This window comes from Chiloscyllium plagiosum, unplaced genomic scaffold (genome assembly GCF_037043375.1).
Source record: "Chiloscyllium plagiosum isolate Xiang-an unplaced genomic scaffold, Cpla_swu_hap1 HiC_scaffold_18, whole genome shotgun sequence".
Classification (NCBI taxonomy): Eukaryota; Metazoa; Chordata; class Chondrichthyes; order Orectolobiformes; family Hemiscylliidae; genus Chiloscyllium; species Chiloscyllium plagiosum.
Window position 1 is genome coordinate 80069468 of NW_028270156.1, and position 18540 is coordinate 80088007.

An 18540-nucleotide genomic window follows, 5' to 3' on the forward strand; every position below is an offset into this window, starting at 1 on the left:
CTTTAACCAAGACTCCCGCCCACCCTCTGACGACCCCTTCTCCCGCCTCCAACACACCCCATCCACCTGGACACCCCGTGCTGGCCTCCTACCTGCCCTCGACCTCTGCATAGCCAACTGCCGCCGCGATATTAACCGCCACCTGAACTCCCCCACCTCTCTCACCCACTCCAACCTCTCACCCTCGGAACGCGCAGCCCTCCACTCACTCCGTTGCAACCCCAACCTTACTATCAAACCAGCAGACAAGGGAGGCGCGGTAGTAGTTTGGCGCACCGACCTCTACACCGCTGACGCCAAACGCCAGCTCGCAGATACCTCCTCCTACTGCCCCCTTGACCATGACCCCACCCCCCACCACCAAACCATCAACTCCCAGACCGTCCATAACCTCATCACCTCGGGGATTCTCCCATCCACCGCCTCCAACCTCATAGTCCCACAACCCCGCACCTCCCGCTTCTACCTCCTGCCCAAAATCCACAAACCTGACTGCCGCAGCCGACCCATTGTCTCCGCCTGCTCCTGCCCCACCGAACTCATCTCCGCATACCTTGACACCGTCCTGTCCCCCTTAGTCCAAGAACTCCCCAGCTACGTTCGGGACACCACCCATGCCCTCCACCTGCTCCATGATTTTCGCTTCCCCGGTCCCCAAAGCCTTATTTTCACCATGGACATCCAGTCCCTGTACACCTCCATCCCCCATCACGAAGGACTCAAAGCCCTCCGCTTCTTTCTTTCCCACCGTACCGACCAGTACCCTTCCACAGACACCCTCCTTCGACTGACTGAACTGGTCCTCACCCTGAACAACTTCTCTTTCCAATCCTCCCACTTCCTCCAAACAAAAGGAGTAGCCATGGGCACCCGCATGGGCCCCAGCTATGCCTGCCTCTTCGTAGGATATGTGGAACAATCCATCTTCCGCAACTACACTGGTCCCACCCCCCACCTTTTCCTCCGCTACATCGATGACTGTATCGGCGCCGCCTCGTGCTCCTACGAGGAGGTTGAACAGTTCATCCACTTCACCAACACCTTCCACCCCGACCTCAAATTCACCTGGACAGTCTCAGATTCCTCCCTCCCCTTCCTCGACCTTTCGATTTCTATCTCAGGCGACCGAATCAACACGGACATCTACTACAAACCAACCGACTCCCACAGCTACCTGGACTACACCTCCTCCCATCCTGCCTCCTGTAAAAACGCCATCCCATTCTCCCAATTCCTTCGACTCCGCCGCATCTGCTCCCAGGAGGACCAGTTCCAAAAACGCACATCCCAGATGGCCTCCTTCTTCAAGGACCGCAATTTCCCCCCGACGTGGTCGACGATGCCCTCCACCACATCTCTTCCACTTCCCGATCCTCCGCCCTTGAACCCCGCCCCTCCAACCGCCACCAGGACAGAACCCCACTGGGCCTCACCTACCACCCCACTAACCTCCATGTACAGCGCATCATCCGCCGCCATTTCCGCCACCTCCAAACGGACCCCACCACCAAGGATATATTTCCCTCCCCTCCCCTATCAGCATTCCGTAAAGACCACTCCCTCCGTGACTCCCTCGTCAGATCCACACCCCCCACCAACCCAACCTCCACTCCCGGCACCTTCCCCTGCAACCGCAGGAGGTGCAAGACTTGCGCCCACACCTCCCCCCTCACCTCCCTCCAAGGCCCCAAAGGAAACTTCCATATCCGCCACAGATTCACCTGTACCTCCACACATATCATCTATTGCATCCTTTGCACCCGATGTGGCCTCCTCTATATTGGGGAGACAGGCCGCCTACTTGCGGAGCGTTTCAGAGAACACCTCTGGGACACCCGGACCAACCAACCCAACCGACCTGTAGCTCAACATTTCAATTCCCCCTCCCACTCCACCAAGGATATGCAGGTCTTTGGACTCCTCCATCGTCAGACCACAGCGAAACGACGGTTGGAGGAAGAACGCCTCATCTTCCGGCTAGGAACCCTCCAACCACAAGGGATGAACTCGGATTTCACCAGTTTCCTCATTTCCCCTCCCCCCAGCCTGTCTCAGTCAAATCCATCAAATTCAGCACCGCCTTCCTAACCTGAGATCTTCTTCCCGACCTCTCCGCCCCCACCCCAGTCTGACCTATCACCCTCACCTTGACCTCTTTCCACCTATCACATTTCCGACGCCCCTCCCCCAAGTCCCTCCTCCCTATCTTTTATCTTAGCCTGCTGGACAAACTTTCCTCATTCCTGAAGAAGGGCTAATGCCCGAAACGTCGATTCTCCTGTTCCCTAGATGCTGCCTGACCTGCTGCGCTTTTCCAGCAACACACATTTCCATCTTTGAACTGTACTGTGCATAGTACCCAAGAAGAGATGTCCTCTGGACACAGCAAGAGCAATAACACTGCCTTGGTGATGGAACAATGAAGTCATTAATATAGATAGTAAACAATTAAGACTCTAGCTGTGTCACTACATACTTAAGTCTTTCCAACCTGAAGATTCATTAGTCCTGCTCTGGCTTGTGTTAACCAATCCATAATCTGTGCGATTACCCCCAATACCATCAGCTCCTAACTTCTGTGATCAACTTCCATGTTGCACTTTACTGAATGCCTTGTGGAAATCCAAATACATTACAACTACCAATTCCTCTTTATCAACTCTGCTCATCATAACTTCAAAAAGATCTAACTAATTTGTCTTTCATAAAAAGACAAATCATTTACTGTTTGAATGCACAAGGCTTTGTAACTGTCCTACTTCTTCCTTTATTATGGATTGAAACATTTTCCTAAAGACAGAGAGGGTAGTCTTAACAGGCTTCTCATTTCCTGCATTGGTCTCCCTCCCTTCTTAAACAGTGGCGTCACACTGACGGATTTCCAATGCAGTGGAACCTTCCTAGGATCCAATGAATTCCAAAATATTTTGACTGATGTCTTCACTACCTCTGCAAATGCTTCCTTTAAAACAGTTAGATAAAGGTCCTCAGGTCCTGGCTACTTGCCAGCCTTCAGAAACAAAAAACAGAAATTGCAGGAAAAGCCCAGCAGGTCAGGCAGCACCCGCGGAGAGGAAGCAGAACCAACACTCTGTGTCCAGTGGTCTTCCCTTGGAACTGAACTGATACAGACTGTAATGAATGAATGATTTACTGTCATGTATCTGGAGAGATACAATGAAAAGTGTTCTGCCGCCAGGATCCAGCTCCATTTTAGATTAGATTAGATTAGATTACAGTGTGGAAACAGGCCCTTCGGCCCAACAAGTCCACACCGACCCGCCGAAGCGAAACCCACCCATACCCCTACATTTACCCCTTTAACCTAACACTACGGGCAATTTAGCATGGCCAATTCACCTGACCCTGCACATCTTTGGATGGTGGGAGGAAACCGGAGCACCCGGAGGAAACCCACGCAGACACGGGGAGAACGTGCAAACTCCACACAGTCAGTCGCCTGAGGCGGGAATTGAACCCGGGTCTCTGGCGCTGTGAGGCAGCAGTGCTAACCACTGTGCCACTGTGCCGCCCAGTACCACCGTGCCGCCCAGCACAAGAGGATAAAAAGTAGCACTTCAATAGATTTCATCGTCATTAGCTGGGGTCCCAAACACTGTTCCATGAGTTTTGTAAGGTCCCCACTCTCAGAGTACTGCAACCAGGAACCTCCACTCCAGGCACCAACGCTGCTGAAGTAGTCTATGCTGTGTCTACCACAGCCAGAGTACCCCCCCCCCCCCACCTCTGCCTTTGCTTTGGCTGACACCTCGCTGCCATTCCAGGAGTCCATGCATTGGGCCTACGAGCCAGGGGTCACTGCCAACACCACTCAGGCCATTCCAATGGGTCCCAGCTCTTGATGGTTTCTTAACTCCCCCTCTCATTTGAGGGGGAGACGCTGCTCCTGGGGTTTGCTTCAGCCTGGTTCCTGGTCCGTTTCCTCCAATTGTCACTTGCTTATCTGATATATCTGAGATGATTATAGTATCTTCAAATGTGCAAAATATTGGTTTATATTATCTGCCATTTCCCTACTTTCTCTTACCAAATCCCCAGTCCTGTCTTCCATGAACCCCATAGTCATTTCAGCTATTCCTTTTTTTAATATCCTGTAAAAATGCTTGCTGCTAGATTTTATACATCTTTCCAACTCACTTTTATAAACAATGTTCTCCCTTTTATTAACTTTTTTGTCATCTGCTGCTTGCTCCTAAAAAGATTTCCAATCTTCTGGCCGACCATTAGTTTTTGCCACCTTGTTTGCCTCAGCATTTGATTTCAAACTCTCCTTTACCACCTCTTGTTAACCATGGGTGGTTTCTCCTGAATAGAATTTTGCTGAGTGTTATGAATTATTTTAAATGCCTGTCACTGCTCACCTACAGACTATTGCACCAGCCCACCTTAGACAACCCTTCCTTCATACCTCTGTGATTGTCCTTATGACCAAGTATGTACATGAGGACAATGTTTTTAATGTTGTCTACTTGAACTGCAGCCAGGCTTTTGATAAGGTCCAACGTGGGAGACTGATAGCAAAGCCAAGAGCCCAAGGGATCCAATGAAATTTGGCAAATTGAATCCACAATTGCCCGAGTGTCAGGAAGCAGAACGTGACAGCCAGAACTGTATAAAACGCTGGTTAGGCCACAGTTCGAGTATTGTGTACAGTTCTGGAATTCACATGTTCAGAGGACGTAACAGCACTGAAGAGGGTGCTGAAGAGATTTGCCAACATGTTTCCTGGGCTGGAAAGTGAAGAGATTGGATAGATTGGGGTTGCTTTCCTTGTAGTGGAGGAGACAAAGAGGGCATTATTGAGATTATAAAATAATGCGGTGCAGAGATAATGGAGACAGGAAGAAACATTTCCCCTTGAAGCAGGATCAATGACCAGGGGCCATAGATTTTAAGCAAGGGCAGAAAGTTTAGAGGGGATGTGAGGAAAGGTTTTTTTCATCCAAAGGGTGGTGAGAATCTAGAACTCACTGCTTGTGAGGATGGTCGAAGGAGCAACCCTCATAACATTTTAGTAGTATTTAGATGTGCACTTGTGATGCCAAGGCATGTAAGGCGATAGGGCCACATGCTGAAAAATGCATTGTGAATAGCTAAGTGATTATTTTTCACCAATGTGGATATGATGGGCCTAAAGGCCTGTGCTGCAGATCTCAATGACTAACTGTAGAAGAGGGAAATATGCGAGCTGAAACAATGTTATCAGCATGCAGGTTCACACTAGTTCTTACCTTGTTAGCATCCAGGTCAACCAACCAGACATCATCCGGCATCTTAAAATCTGTCTTATAGAGGAGGAAGCTAGCTGGAACGCCAATGATGTAAGGGGTCGGAGCAAGCAGTAGCTAGAGGACAAAAATACAAAAATATCAATGGTGGACAAAGATCAAAACAAACAGGATATAGATCTCACACACACACACATAACAAAACACAGGATATAAACCATACACACATGCAGACACGCGTACATGCCCAAAACAAACAGGATACAGATCACATTCCCAACAAGAGACATGGGATGTAAACCACACCCCCATCAAGACATAAGACATAAACCGCACCCCCATCAAAATACATGGGCAGCACATTGGCTCAGTGGTTAGCACTGCTGCCTCACATCGCCAGGGACTCTAATTTGATTCCAACCTCTGTATCGAGTTTGCACATTCTCCCCCGTCTGCATGGGTTTCCTCCCACAATCCAATCATGTGTAGGTTAGGTCGATTGGCCGTGCTAAATTGGCCATAATGTCCAGCGAGGTGCTGGCTAGGCAGATTAACCATGGGAAAGGCAGGGTTACAGGGATGGGGGCAGTTTTGGGTGGGATGCTCCTCAGAGCATCAGTGCAGGCTTGATGGGCTGAATGGCCTGCTCTACACTGTAGGGATTCTATGATAATACACACAGGATGCACACCACCACCCCCAATCAGGTCACACAAGATATAAACTACACCCTCAAAATATACAGATGCAAACCACAGCCTATTAATATACATAGATACCAACTACACTCCCATCAATACACACAACAGAAACCACACTCCATCAATTTACACAGGATAGAAACCACACCCCCATCTACACACACAGATAAAAACTGCCCCATGAAGGTCCTGAAATTTATCAACAGCCCCAGCTTTTCAGCACATGTACTACACTCCTCTAAAGACTGGAGGAGTGAGAGAGAGGACTCCCAATAGCATTAGTTGCTGATCACCATCTTTACAATTTGATGCCGGACAACATTATCGAGTTATGCTGCCATCTGTTTAGGACCCAGTAACCTCTCTGTGTGAAGCATACAATAGGGGACTTAGAGTGCCTGTCATGTCCAATGCCTCAGTTGATGCAGATTACTGATTTGCTCCGACTGCCCCCTCTACCTGTTCTGCCGAGGCCATGCAGGTGGGAAGCAAGGGGATCACCGGGAACATATATTCCAGTGGGTAAATCATTGCGACAAATGCCATTACACTCATGGATAGCGCATTGTAGTCTCGGGACTGCAGCACCACCTGGAAGGAAGCAGAAAATATTTGAAGTGAGGTAGATGAATGAAGGATAAATATGCATTTGTGTATATACAACGTGGTCGAAGATCGGACAAGACGGGCAAGTTAACATTGAGGTACAGGATCTTCAGGCAGGACAGGGGAGGTGCAAAACTGGAGGTGACGTCACATTATTGACTCAGGAATCAGTTACTGCACTGAGGAATGATACCTTGGAAGACTCAAATGCGACTTTGTGGGTAGAACTTGGGAATAGCAAGGAGAAAGTGAGGACTGCAGATGCTGGAGATCAGAGCTGAAAATGTGTTGCTGGAAAAGCGCAGCAGGTCAGGCAGCATCCCAGGAGCAGGGGAATCGACGTTTCGGGCATGAGCCCTTCTTCAGGAGGCAATGATTTTACTGGGAGTACATTCTAGGCCCCAAACGGTCAGCAGGCAATTGAGGAGCAGATATATAGACATTCACTAAGGTGCATATAAATAATAATTATATCAACTGCCTTCACATTAATTGAGAAAGTCATTGTGTAAAGGGTTTACAGGAGGCAGATTTCTTTAAATGTATACATTTTTGCATTAACATGTGGATGGTCCTACAAGGGGCAGCAAAATGCTGGACCAAATTCCCATCAAAGCAGACAGGTGTTCATGGTGACAGTGGGAGCATTTTAGTGACTGTGACCACAACCTTTTGTTAAAGTTTCAATGGCCATGCTAAATTGCCCATAGTGCTAGGTGCATTAGTCAGAGGGAAATGGGTCTGGGTGGGTTACTCTTCGGAGGGTCAGTGTAGAATAGTTGGGCCGAGGGGCCTGTTTCCACACTGTAGGTAATCTAATCATAAAAGTTGCTCCACAAAAATGGATTTTGGATTGGAGTAAGGCAGATTTTACTAAAATAAAACAGGATCTGGCCAAAATAAACTGGGTGCAGCTAATTGAGGGTAAATCTACCCCAGAATGGGGAGGAGGAGGGGGCAGAGGGGAACATTCAAAAAGGTGCGGGGAAGTGGGGGGGGGTTCCATACAGGCCCAATAGGCTGCCTTCTGGATGAAATATTGGAATGACAAGCCAGAGAACTGTGGATAGAGGTTTTTAAAATCATGATAGGCATGGATAGGGTGAATAGACCACTGTCCACTGGGTGGGCGAGTCCAAAACTAGAAGGTTGAAGGTGAGGGGAAAGATTTAAAGGGGACCTAAGGAGCAACCTTTTTCACACAGAGGGGATGGTGCGTATACGAAGTGAGCTGCTAGACGAAGTGGTGCTGGCTAATACAATTACAACATTTAAAAGACATCTGGATGGGCATGAATAGGAAGGATTTAGAGGGATATCAGCCAAATGCTGGCAAATAGGACTAGATTTCTTTAGGATACCTGGTTGATATGGATGTGTTGAACCAAAGAGTATGCTGCTATGCTGTACAGCTCTGTGACTATGACTGGATTGCATTGGCACAGCTGGGGTGGACTATCTTGATACTGCTGGGCTGGACTGAGAGAGACTGTATTGGATTATGGTCTGATCTGGACTTGACTCCATTTTTGCAGCAGCAGGGGTGGTGAAAGCGAGGAACGGGGCTACCGGGAAGGTAAATTAATCCTTTAATAACTTTTCTTGTGAATGGCCATAGTGCAAGCTGAGCAAGAACAGACAGGGGACAAGTGAGGCAATATATTTGGGTAGTTGCTTTACCCAAAACACTATTTAGATAGTGTCTCCCATCCATCCTCCTGCTCTAACCAAAAAAAAGATTCTGTGCGCCAATTCAATGAGTTACTAGATTTATCAATAGTCTCTTGAAATACCTAAAATACCTCAGAAAATGGGAGATACTAAACGAGTATTTACTGTGGAAAAGGACACGAAGATTTAGAATGTAGGGAAATAGTTAGTGATAACTTGAAAAATGTCCATATTACAGAGGAGGAAGTGCTGGATGTCTTGAAATGCATAAAAGTGGATAAATCCCCCAGGACCTGATTAGGTGTACGCTTGGACTCTGTGGGAAGCTAGGGAAGTGATTGCTGGGCCTCTTGCTGAGATATTTGTACCATCGATAGTCACAGATGAGGTGCCGGAAGACTGGAGGTTGGCTAACGTGGTGCCACTGTTTAAGAAGGGTGGTGAGGACAAGCCAGGAAACTATAGATCAGTGAGCCTGACCTTGGTGGTGGGCAAGTTGTTGGAGGGAATCCTGAGGGACAGGACATACATGTATTTGGAAAGGCAAGGACTGATTAGGGAGAGTCAACATGGCTTTGAGAGTGGGAAATCATGTCTCATGACCTTGATTGAGTTTTTTGAAGTAACAAAGAGGATTGATGAGGGCAGAGCAGTAGATGCGATCTATATGGGCTTCAGTAAGGCGTTCAACAAGGTTCCCCATGGGAGGCTGGTGAGCAAGGTTAGATCTCACAGAATACAGGGAGAACTAGCCATTTGGATACAGAACTGGCTCAAAGGTAGAAGACAGAGGGTGGTGGTGGAGGGTTGTTTTTCAGGCTGGAGGCCTGTGACCAGTGGAGTGCCACAAGGATCGGTGCTGGGTCCATTACTTTTCATCATTTACATAAATGATTTGGGTGTGAGCATAAGAAGTATAGTTAGTAAGTTTGCAGATGACACCAAAATTGGAGGTGTAGTGGACAGCGAAGAAGGTTACCTCAGATTACAACAGGATCTTTATCAGATGGGTCAATAGGCTGAGGAGTGGCAGATGGAGTTTAATTCAGATAAATGCGAGATGCTGCATTTTAAGAAAGCAAATCTTAGCAGGACTTACACACTTAATGGTAAGGGTCATCATTAGTGTCCCCATTGACTTCATCTGCGGGAAGTGCACCCAACTCCAGCTTCTCGAAAACCGTGTTAGGGAACTGGAGCTGGATGAACTTCAGATCATTCGGGAACAGAGAGGGTAATAGAGAGGAGTTTCAGGGAGGTAGCCTCACCTCAGGACAGGAATAAGGTAGATAGGTTACAGTCAGGGGATGAGAAGGGAGCAGGCAAAGGATGCAGTGGTCCCCTGTGGCCGTTCCCTTCAATAACAAGTATACCACTTTCGATACTGTTGGGGGGAGCAACCTATGAAGGGAAAGCCATAGTACCAGGTCTCTGGCACTGAGCCTGGCTCTGTGGCTCAGAAGGAAAGGGGAGAAAATAGAAAAGCGCTTGTGGCAGGAGACCCAATAGTTAGAGAAACAGACCGGAGATTCTATGGTCATGAACGCGACTCCCAGAAGGTATGTTGCATCCTAGATGCCAGGATGCAGGAAGTCTCTGATCAAGTCTACAAGATTCTGAAGGGGGAGGGTGAGCAGCCAGAAGTCATGGTGCACATTGGCATCAGTGACATAGCTAGGAAAAGGGATGAGGATCTAAAAAGTGACTTTAGGGGTTAGGTTGGAAGCTAAAAAGCAGGACAAGCAAAGTAGTAATCTCAGGATCACTATTGCCACATGCTAGCGAGGTGAGGAACAGGGAGTGAGTGTAGCTAAACACGTGGCTACTGGGCTGGTGCAGGAGGAAGGACTTCAGATATGTAGACCATTGGGGTACCTTCTGGGGAAGGTGGGACCTGTACATTAAGACAGGCTGCACTTAAACTGGAGGGGCACCAATGTCCTGGGCGGGAGATTTGCTAGAGCACTTTGGGAGGGTTTAAACTAGTTTGACAGGGGGATGGGAACCAAAGTTACAGATCAGAGGAGAAGGTAGTATTGAACAAGCAGATATAGAATGCAGAGAGTCTGTCAGGAAAGGTACACAGTTGATAAGGCAAAGAGGTGGGTTAAAGTGTGTCTGCTTCAATACAAGGAATAAGAGTGATGAATTTAGAGCATGGATCAGCACTTGGAACTATGATGTTGTGGCCATAATGGAGACATGGATTTCACAGGGGCAAGAATGGTTGCTGAATGTTCCAGGGTTTAGATCTTTTAAAAATAACAGGGAGGGGGTTAAAAGAGGAGGGAGAGTATCATTGTTAATTAAAGAGTGCATCACAGCTTCAGAAAAGGAGATTGTTGAGGAGGCTTTGTCTACTGAGTGGAAGGCAGTAACAGGAAAGGAGCAGTCCCTTTATTAGGGGTTTTCTACAGACCCCCCCAATAGCAGCAGAGAGATAGAAGAACAGACTGAGCAGCAGATCTTGGAAAGGTGCAGATGTAACAGAGTTATTGTTGTGGAACCTCCTTAGTGCAGATAGTCTGGATGGAGACGATTGTGTCGGATGTGACCAGGAAAGATCCCTGAATCAATATGTAGGTAGGCCAATTGGGGGAGGCCATATTGGATTTGGTGCTAGGCAACGAGCCAGGCCAGGTGTCAGATCTCTTGGTGGGAGAGCATTTCTGTGACAGTGACCACAACTGCCTCACCTTTCCCATAGCCATGGAGAGGGACAGCAGCAGACAGTATGGTGAGGTATTTAATTAGGGGAGGGGAAATTATACTGTTTTAGACAGGAGCTTTGGAGAACAATTGTTTTATGGGATATTCACAACAGAAATGTGGAGGCTGTTTAAAAAGCACTTGTTGGGAGTGTTGGATAACTTGGTCCCACTGAGAGAGGCAAGGAATGCTAAGGTGGAGGAGCCTTGGATGACGAAAGAGGAGCTTCTCATCAAGTGGAAGAAGGAAGCTTACTTAAGGCTGAGGAAGCAAGGATCTGGCACAGCTTTAGAGGATTACAGGGTAGCTAGGAAAGAACTCAAAAATGGATTGAGGAGAGCTCAGGGGGGAAACAAAAAAGCCTTGGCGGGAAGGATTAGGGAAAACCCAAAGGCGTTCTGCATACATGACGATTAAGAGAATGATCAGAGGGTAGGGCCGATCAGGGATAGTGGAGGGACCTTGTGCCTGGAGTCTGAAGAGGTAGGGGAGGCCCTAAATGAGATTTTTGCTTCAGTATTCACTAGAGAGAGAAGCCTTGTTGATAGTGAAAACGCTGTGGACCACTTGGGAGATATGGGATATAGGGAGATTTGGCTGTCTGGATACAGAATTGGCTGGCCAAAAGACGACAGCGAGTGGTAGTAGATGGAAAATATTCTGCCTGGAGGTCAGTGACTAGTGGTGTCCCACCGGGATCTGTTCTTGGGCCTCTGCTCTTTGTAGTTTTTAATAAATTACTTGGATGAAGAAGTGGAAGGGTGGGTTAGTAAGTTTGCCGATGACACAAAGGTCAGTGGTGTTGTAGATAGTGTCGAGGACTGTTGGAGGCTACAAGACATTGACAGGATGCAGAGCTGGACTGAGAATTGGCAGATGGAGTTCAACCTGGATAAATGTGAAGTGATTCATTTTGTAAGGTCAAACTTGAATGCTGAATACAGGGTTAAAGATAGGATTCTTGGCAGTGTGCAGGAACAGCAGAATCTTGGGGTCCACGTATATAGATCTCTCAAAGTTGATAGGGTTGTTAAGAAGGTATGTGGTGCTTTGGCTTTCATTAACAGGGAGACTAAGTTTAAGAGCCGTGAGGTTTTGTTGCAGCTCTATAAAACCCTAGTTAGACCACACCTGGAATATTGTGTCCAGTTGTGGTCGCCTCAACATAGGAAGGATGTAGATGCTTTAGAGAGGGTGCAGAGGAGATTTACCAGGATGCTGCCTGGATTGGAGGGCTTATCTTTTGAAGAGAGGTTGAGTGAGCTAGGGCTTTTCACACGGGAGAGAAGGAGGAAGAGAGGTGACTTGATAGAGGTGTACAAGGTGTACAAGAGGCATGGATAGAGTAAATAGCCAGAGACTTTTCCCTAGGGCAGAAATGGCTGTCATAAGAGGTCAGAATTTTAAGGTGATTGGAGTCAGGTATAAGGGAGATGTTAGATGTAGATTCTTTACACAGAGAGTAGTGAGCACGGGGAATGCACTGCCAGTGGTGGTAGTAGAGTCAGAGATATTGGGGACATTTAAGCGATTGCTAGACAAGCACATGGACGGCAGTAAATTGAGGGGTGTATAGGTTAGATTGATCTTAGATTAAGATAAATGCTCGGCACAACATTGTGGGCTGAAGGGTCTGTACTGTGCTGTACTATGTTCTATGGAGTGTATTCGTATAGCTGGGTTGGTCTGGTCTGGACTGGACTGTATTGTTACTGCTGGGCTGGACTGGTCTGTATTGGTACGCTGGGCTGCATGGGACTGGACAGGACTGGACCAAACGGGACTACATTGGTACAGCAGGGCTGGTCTGGACTGGAGTATATTGGTATGGGTGGGTTGGTCTGGATTGGATTGATATGGTTGGGCTGGTCTGGACTAGACTGAACTGAATTAGTGCAGCTGGGCTGGTCTGGATTAGATTGTATTGGTATGGTTGGGCTGGATTAGTCTGGACTGTATTGGTATGTTTGGGCTAGTCTGGACTACTCCAATGAATTGCTAATTAGCCCCTTGAATCCCATCCCATCAATTTCAACACATCCAAAGCACTGTTGCGTGTGTTGAAACTGACACCAGGTATTATCAATCAGCTCATCGGGAGACAGGGAGTTACTCATCAAACTGCCATGATTTTGAATTGCTTGTCTTCAGAATCAATTCTCTAAAAGTCACTACGCTGGTCATGGTTCAGTATGGGCTCATGCTCTAGATCACTACTCCGGTCAGGGTTCAATGTGAAGCTGTGCCCTAGGTCACTTCTCTGGTCACAGCCTCAGCTGTGCTGCACACTGCTGGTTGTCCCTGACCTGTTGAGCAGGCAGAGCTGTGTCTCACCTTGTGTTCCAACAGGATGCAGCTCAGCACCTGGAGACAGGGCTCCACTCCGAGCAGCTCCAGGGGCAGATGCAGTGGAAAGTCCACCAGGCTGAAGCGGGCCACATCTGGCAGAGCGAAGGTGAGTGCTGGCTGAAGGTCTCGGGGCAATATCTCCACATCCACCCGCTTCTGGCCAGGCACAGGCACAGGGGAGTGCAGCAGCCTGTAGATCCAAGACTCAATCTCTCGCACATCGTGCAGGATGACACTAGACTTCTCCTCGACAGTCAGGGAGCCTGTGAACAACCGCCACATGGTGTCTCTGCAAACAAAGAAATGAACCATCCAGTTACCTGGTAGCGCACTGACTTGGGGCCGAGCAAAGCCTCAGTCAGGACAACCCTGCCCCTCAGCACAATAACAGTCTGTCCACCATCAACAAGGTACTACTCAGGAGTGATGGAAGACTTGCCCGGGTGAGTGCAGCTCCAACAACACAAGCTCAACACCATTCAGAACAAAGCCGCCAACTTGACTGGCACCATAGCCACAAAGATCCACTCCCTCCACCACCAATGCTCAGTAGCAGCAGAGTGTACTATTGACAAGATGGACTGCAGAAATTCACCAAAGATCCTTCAACAACATCATTTCTCCCACCCCCCTCACGTTCCCCTCCAAGCCACTCCCCATCCTAACTTGAAAATATATCACCATTCCTTCACCGTCGCTGGGTAAAAACAATGAAATTCCCTCCCTAACATCATGGTGGCTCAACTACACCCAAAGATGACAATGGTTCAAGCAGCAGCCTACCACCACCTTTTCAAGGACAACCAGGGATGGGCAATGCATGCTGGTCCAGCGGATGATATTCCCAGTTAATAAGCAAACTACATAAAGTCAGATTATGTTTATTTTTCAGAACAATAAAAGCCCTTACACCAAGTGGACAAGGCTGCCTAATGCCCAGGATAAGACAGGAGTTACTCATTCCTTTCTGACCAGCAAAAACAGGAGTGTAATATGATCAAGGTATATAACACATGATCTTCTCTCAGCCCACATGCCTGAAACAAAGAGCAAATGAGGAGGATTGGACAGTGGGTTAGAGAGAGGGTGGGTGACGGGGATTAGACTCAGTGGCTTCAAGACAGGGAGAGTGAGGGGGATTAGCGACAATGGGTTGGAGATGGGGGATCGGAGGAATGAACACAGTGGGTCGTACACAGCGCAATGCAGGCAAATGGGACCAGCTTAGTCTGGGAAACCTGGTCGGCATGGATGATTTGGACCGAAGGTAGTGGTGTAGCTTTGCTGGTAAAGAATGGGATCAGTGTTGTATTGAAAAATGACATAAGGACGGGAGATCAAGATGTGGAATCAGACTGGGTTGAAATAAAAAAAAACAAAGAGAAGCAGTACTGTCGTAATCTATGGGTCCCCAAACAGTAGCTCTGCAGTGGGGCACAGTATAAAGCAAGAAATATTGGACGTTTCTAAGAAAGGTACGGCAATAATAATGGGTGATTTTAACATGCCCACAGATTGGAAGAACTAAATTGGCAAGGGTAGCCTGGGGGCAGAAATCATTCAGTGTATTAGAAATTGTTTCTTGGAGTAGTATGTTGTGGAACCAACCAGGGATTTGGTTTTGGGTAATGAGGACAGATTATTTGATGACGTCATTGTTAAGGATCCTCTAGAGAGTGGTGACGATAGTATGACAGAGTTCAAAATTCAGTTTGAGGGTGAGAAAGTGGAATCCCACAGTTGTGTTCTGGAACTAAACAAAGGAAATTACACAGGCATGAGGACAGATTTGGCTCCTGTAGATTGTGCAGGAAGGCTAAAATGTAAGACAGCAGTGCCAGATGTTTAAGAAGCTACTCAATTCCTCACAACTAAAATGTATCCCAGTAAGGAAGAAAGATAGTAAGGGGGAAGTTAAAAAAAAAATCCACGACTAAACAAGGTGGTCGAGGACAATATAAAGTCAAAAACTAAGGTGTATCACATTGCAAAGGCAGGCTGGAAGACTGAGAAACGTTCAAACACAAACAGAGATACTAAAAAATTAATAAAAAAGAGCAAAGGTAAATTACAAAAGAGAACTAGCAGAAAATATCAAAAAGGATTGCAAAAGCTTCTATTGGTATAGAAAAGGGAAGAAAATCATTAAGGTGAGTGCTGGTCCTTTGGAAGATGATTAAAAGTGGGGACTACTGAAATGACAGAGATGCTAAACTAATACTTCACCTCAGGTTTCACGGTGGATGACAATAGTACTATTCCTATTGGAATGGGCAAGTCAGAGGCAATAGAAAGGGTAGAATTTCAAACAATCAACATTGATAGGGAAAAGGTACTCACCCAAACATTAGGATTGAGGATAGACAAGTGCCCCCGGTCTGATTATCTACACCCTAGGATGTTGGAGGGAGTGGTGGCACAGATAATGGATCGATTGGTTACAATATTCCAAAATTTCCTGGACATGGGAAAATTTCCAGTGGATTGGAAAAATGCTAATGTAACGCCCTTAATCAAAAAGGGAGGCAGGCAATATGTGGGAAGTTACAGACCAGTTAGTTCAACATCTGTTGTTGGGAAATTATTAGTATCAAATATCAAGGAAACAATATCAGGACATTTGCAAAGTCAAAACACTATTCATCAGAGTCAGCATGGTTTTATTAAGGGCAAATCACATTTGACTAATTTGCTAGAGTTCTTTGAAGATTTACCAAGTAAAGTGGATAATGGGGATCCTGCAGATGTAATATATCTGGACTTCCAGAAAGTATTTGTTCAGGTGCCACACAAAAGATTAATTCACAAGGTTGGATCAGATGGAATTAGGGGTAATTTATTAGCTTGGATAGGTGACTGACGGATGGACAGAAAACAAAGTCAGGATAAATGGGTTTGATTCTGAATGGCAAGAAGTAACTAGCGGGGTACCACAGGGTTTGGTCCCTGGGTCCCAGCTATTTACAATCTACATTAATGACTTGGATATTGGATAGAAGGCTCTATAGTCAAATTTGCAGATGACGCAAAAACAGGCAGGACAGTAAATTGCAATGAGGAAATAAGAACCTTATAAATGGATATAAATAGGTTAGGAGAGTGGGCAAAAATGTGGCAGTTGAAGTTTAATGTGGTTAAGTGTGAGATCATGCATTTTGGTTGGAAAAACGGGAAGGCAACCTATTATCCAAATGGGGAGAGACTTCAGGGTGCAACTGTATTGAGGGATGTGGGTGTCCTCATTCATAAGTCACAGAAAATTGGCATGTAGGTACAGCAGAAAATTAACAGAATGTTGTCTTTTGTAGCTGAAGGGAGAGAATATAAAAGGTAAGGAATTATTACTGCAACCATACAGGGCATTGGTAAGACCGCACCCAGAGTATAATGCACAGCTTTGACCCCCTTATTGAGGAAAAGTGTAGTGGCATTGCCAGGTTTTGTCGTATGAAGAGAGATTTAACAGTTTAGGCCTATACTCTCGAGAATTTAGAAGAAGGGGAAATCATGAGCTGTCAGAGGAAGTAGTGGAGGCTGGTACAATTGCAACATTTGGAAGGCATCTGGATGGGTATATGAATAGGAAGGGTTTGGAGGGATACGAGCCGGGTGCTGGCAGGTGAGACGAGATTGGGTTGGGATATCTGGTCGGCATGGACGAGTTGGACCAAAGGGTCCGTTTCCGTGTGTACATCTTTATGTGTCCATGATAAAAGGTAGAAATAAAATAGATGTGGAGCGGATGCTTCCTGTTGTGCCACATTTAGGATGAGAGGTAGCAAATTTAAAACAGAGTTGAAGAGAAACTACTTCTCCCAAAGGGTTGTGAATCTGTGGAATTCGCTACGCCAAAGTGCAGTGAATGCTGGGATAGTGATTAAATTAAAGGAATTTAGACAGATTTTTTAATTGGTAATGGGTTGAAGGGTTATGGGGAGAACACAGGAAAATGTGGGTGAGGAGCATATCAGCCATGATTGACTCATTGGGCCAAATGGATTAATTCTGCTCCTATATCTTATGAACCTAAGTTACGGATCTGGGGCAGCATGGTGGCTAGCAATTCAACCTTCCAAAGTGAATTAGGGGAAAAGTTTCTGTCTACCCTTTCTATGCACCTCATAACTTTATACACCTCAATCATGTCCCATCTCAGTCTTCTCAGCTCCAAGGAAAACAAATCATTTCTTCAATCTCTCCAGCCCAGGAAATATTCTGGTTAATCTCTTCTGCACCCTCTCCAGTGCTGTTGCATCCTCCTATAATGTAGATTCCAGAACTGTACCATGCTAGTTGTGGCCCAACCAAAATTTGAACAGTTCTAGGCTAATAACCATATCTTAAACTATGTCTCAACATATCTACCTGTCCAAATGCCTTAAGGGACTGGTGTACATACACACCAAGGTCCCTTTGATCTTTGTTGCTTCTCTATTAAGATGAAATTGCATTTGCTACTGATCAGCCCATCTATATCCTCCTGTAGTCTAAGGCTACCCTCTTCACTATCTCCATCCCACCAATTTTTGTATAGTCTATGAACTTACTGATCAACCCTCCTACATTTAAATCTAAATCATTTATATAAATCACAAACAGGAAGGGTACCAATTCTGACCCCTGTGGGACCTCACTGAATACAGTTCCACTCAGAAAAACACCCCTCAACCATTACCCTCTGTTTCTTGCCACTCAGCCAATTGTGGATCCAATTAGTCCTTGTTCCATGGGCTGTTACCTTCGCAATAAGTTTCCCAAGGCTGACCAAAAGTCTTGTAGTCCACGTAGACGATATCAAAAGCATATACAGACTTGGTCACCTCTTCGAAAAAATCAAATCAAGTTGGTCAGACAGGATTCCCCTTTCAAAACCATACTAACTGTTCTTGATTAATCCCTGCCTTTCCACAATGCTGATTCTTTCTGTCCCTCAGAATTGCTTCCAATAGTTTTCCGGGTTACTCCTCCCTCCCCTTGAGAAACATTATCACAGTTGAGTGGCCGACTCTGGTTCCTTGTTTTTGTATGTTTATATGCATCTGACTGAGGAACCCGGGTTGGAAGGAAACACTCTCCAGGGTTCTGTACTTACCAAAAAAAATGTTTATTGTCAACTGATTCTCTTTAATTGCATTCAGAAAATACTGATTGTGAACTTATAACTCTTCAGCTTAAACTCCACCCCTTCTTGAAATTAGCCTTCACAAACAGGCAAGCACACAAAGACAGTCAAGACATAGAGTCTATGACAACTA

The 18540-nt window shown here is 46.4% G+C and overlaps 1 protein-coding gene across 1 annotated transcript in view; it reads right to left on the bottom strand.

Annotated features, from left to right (window-relative positions):
• madd (MAP-kinase activating death domain) overlaps positions 1-18540 on the bottom strand; it is a 170631-nt gene that overhangs the window by 135662 nt on the left and 16429 nt on the right. Inside the window, exons 4-6 of the mRNA XM_087996208.1 lie at positions 13271-13574; positions 6410-6541; positions 5253-5366 (exon numbers count right to left, since the gene is read on the bottom strand). Of these exons, the coding sequence (XP_087852334.1) occupies positions 5253-5366; positions 6410-6541; positions 13271-13574 (550 nt within the window). The remainder of the gene's footprint in view (positions 1-5252; positions 5367-6409; positions 6542-13270; positions 13575-18540) is intronic.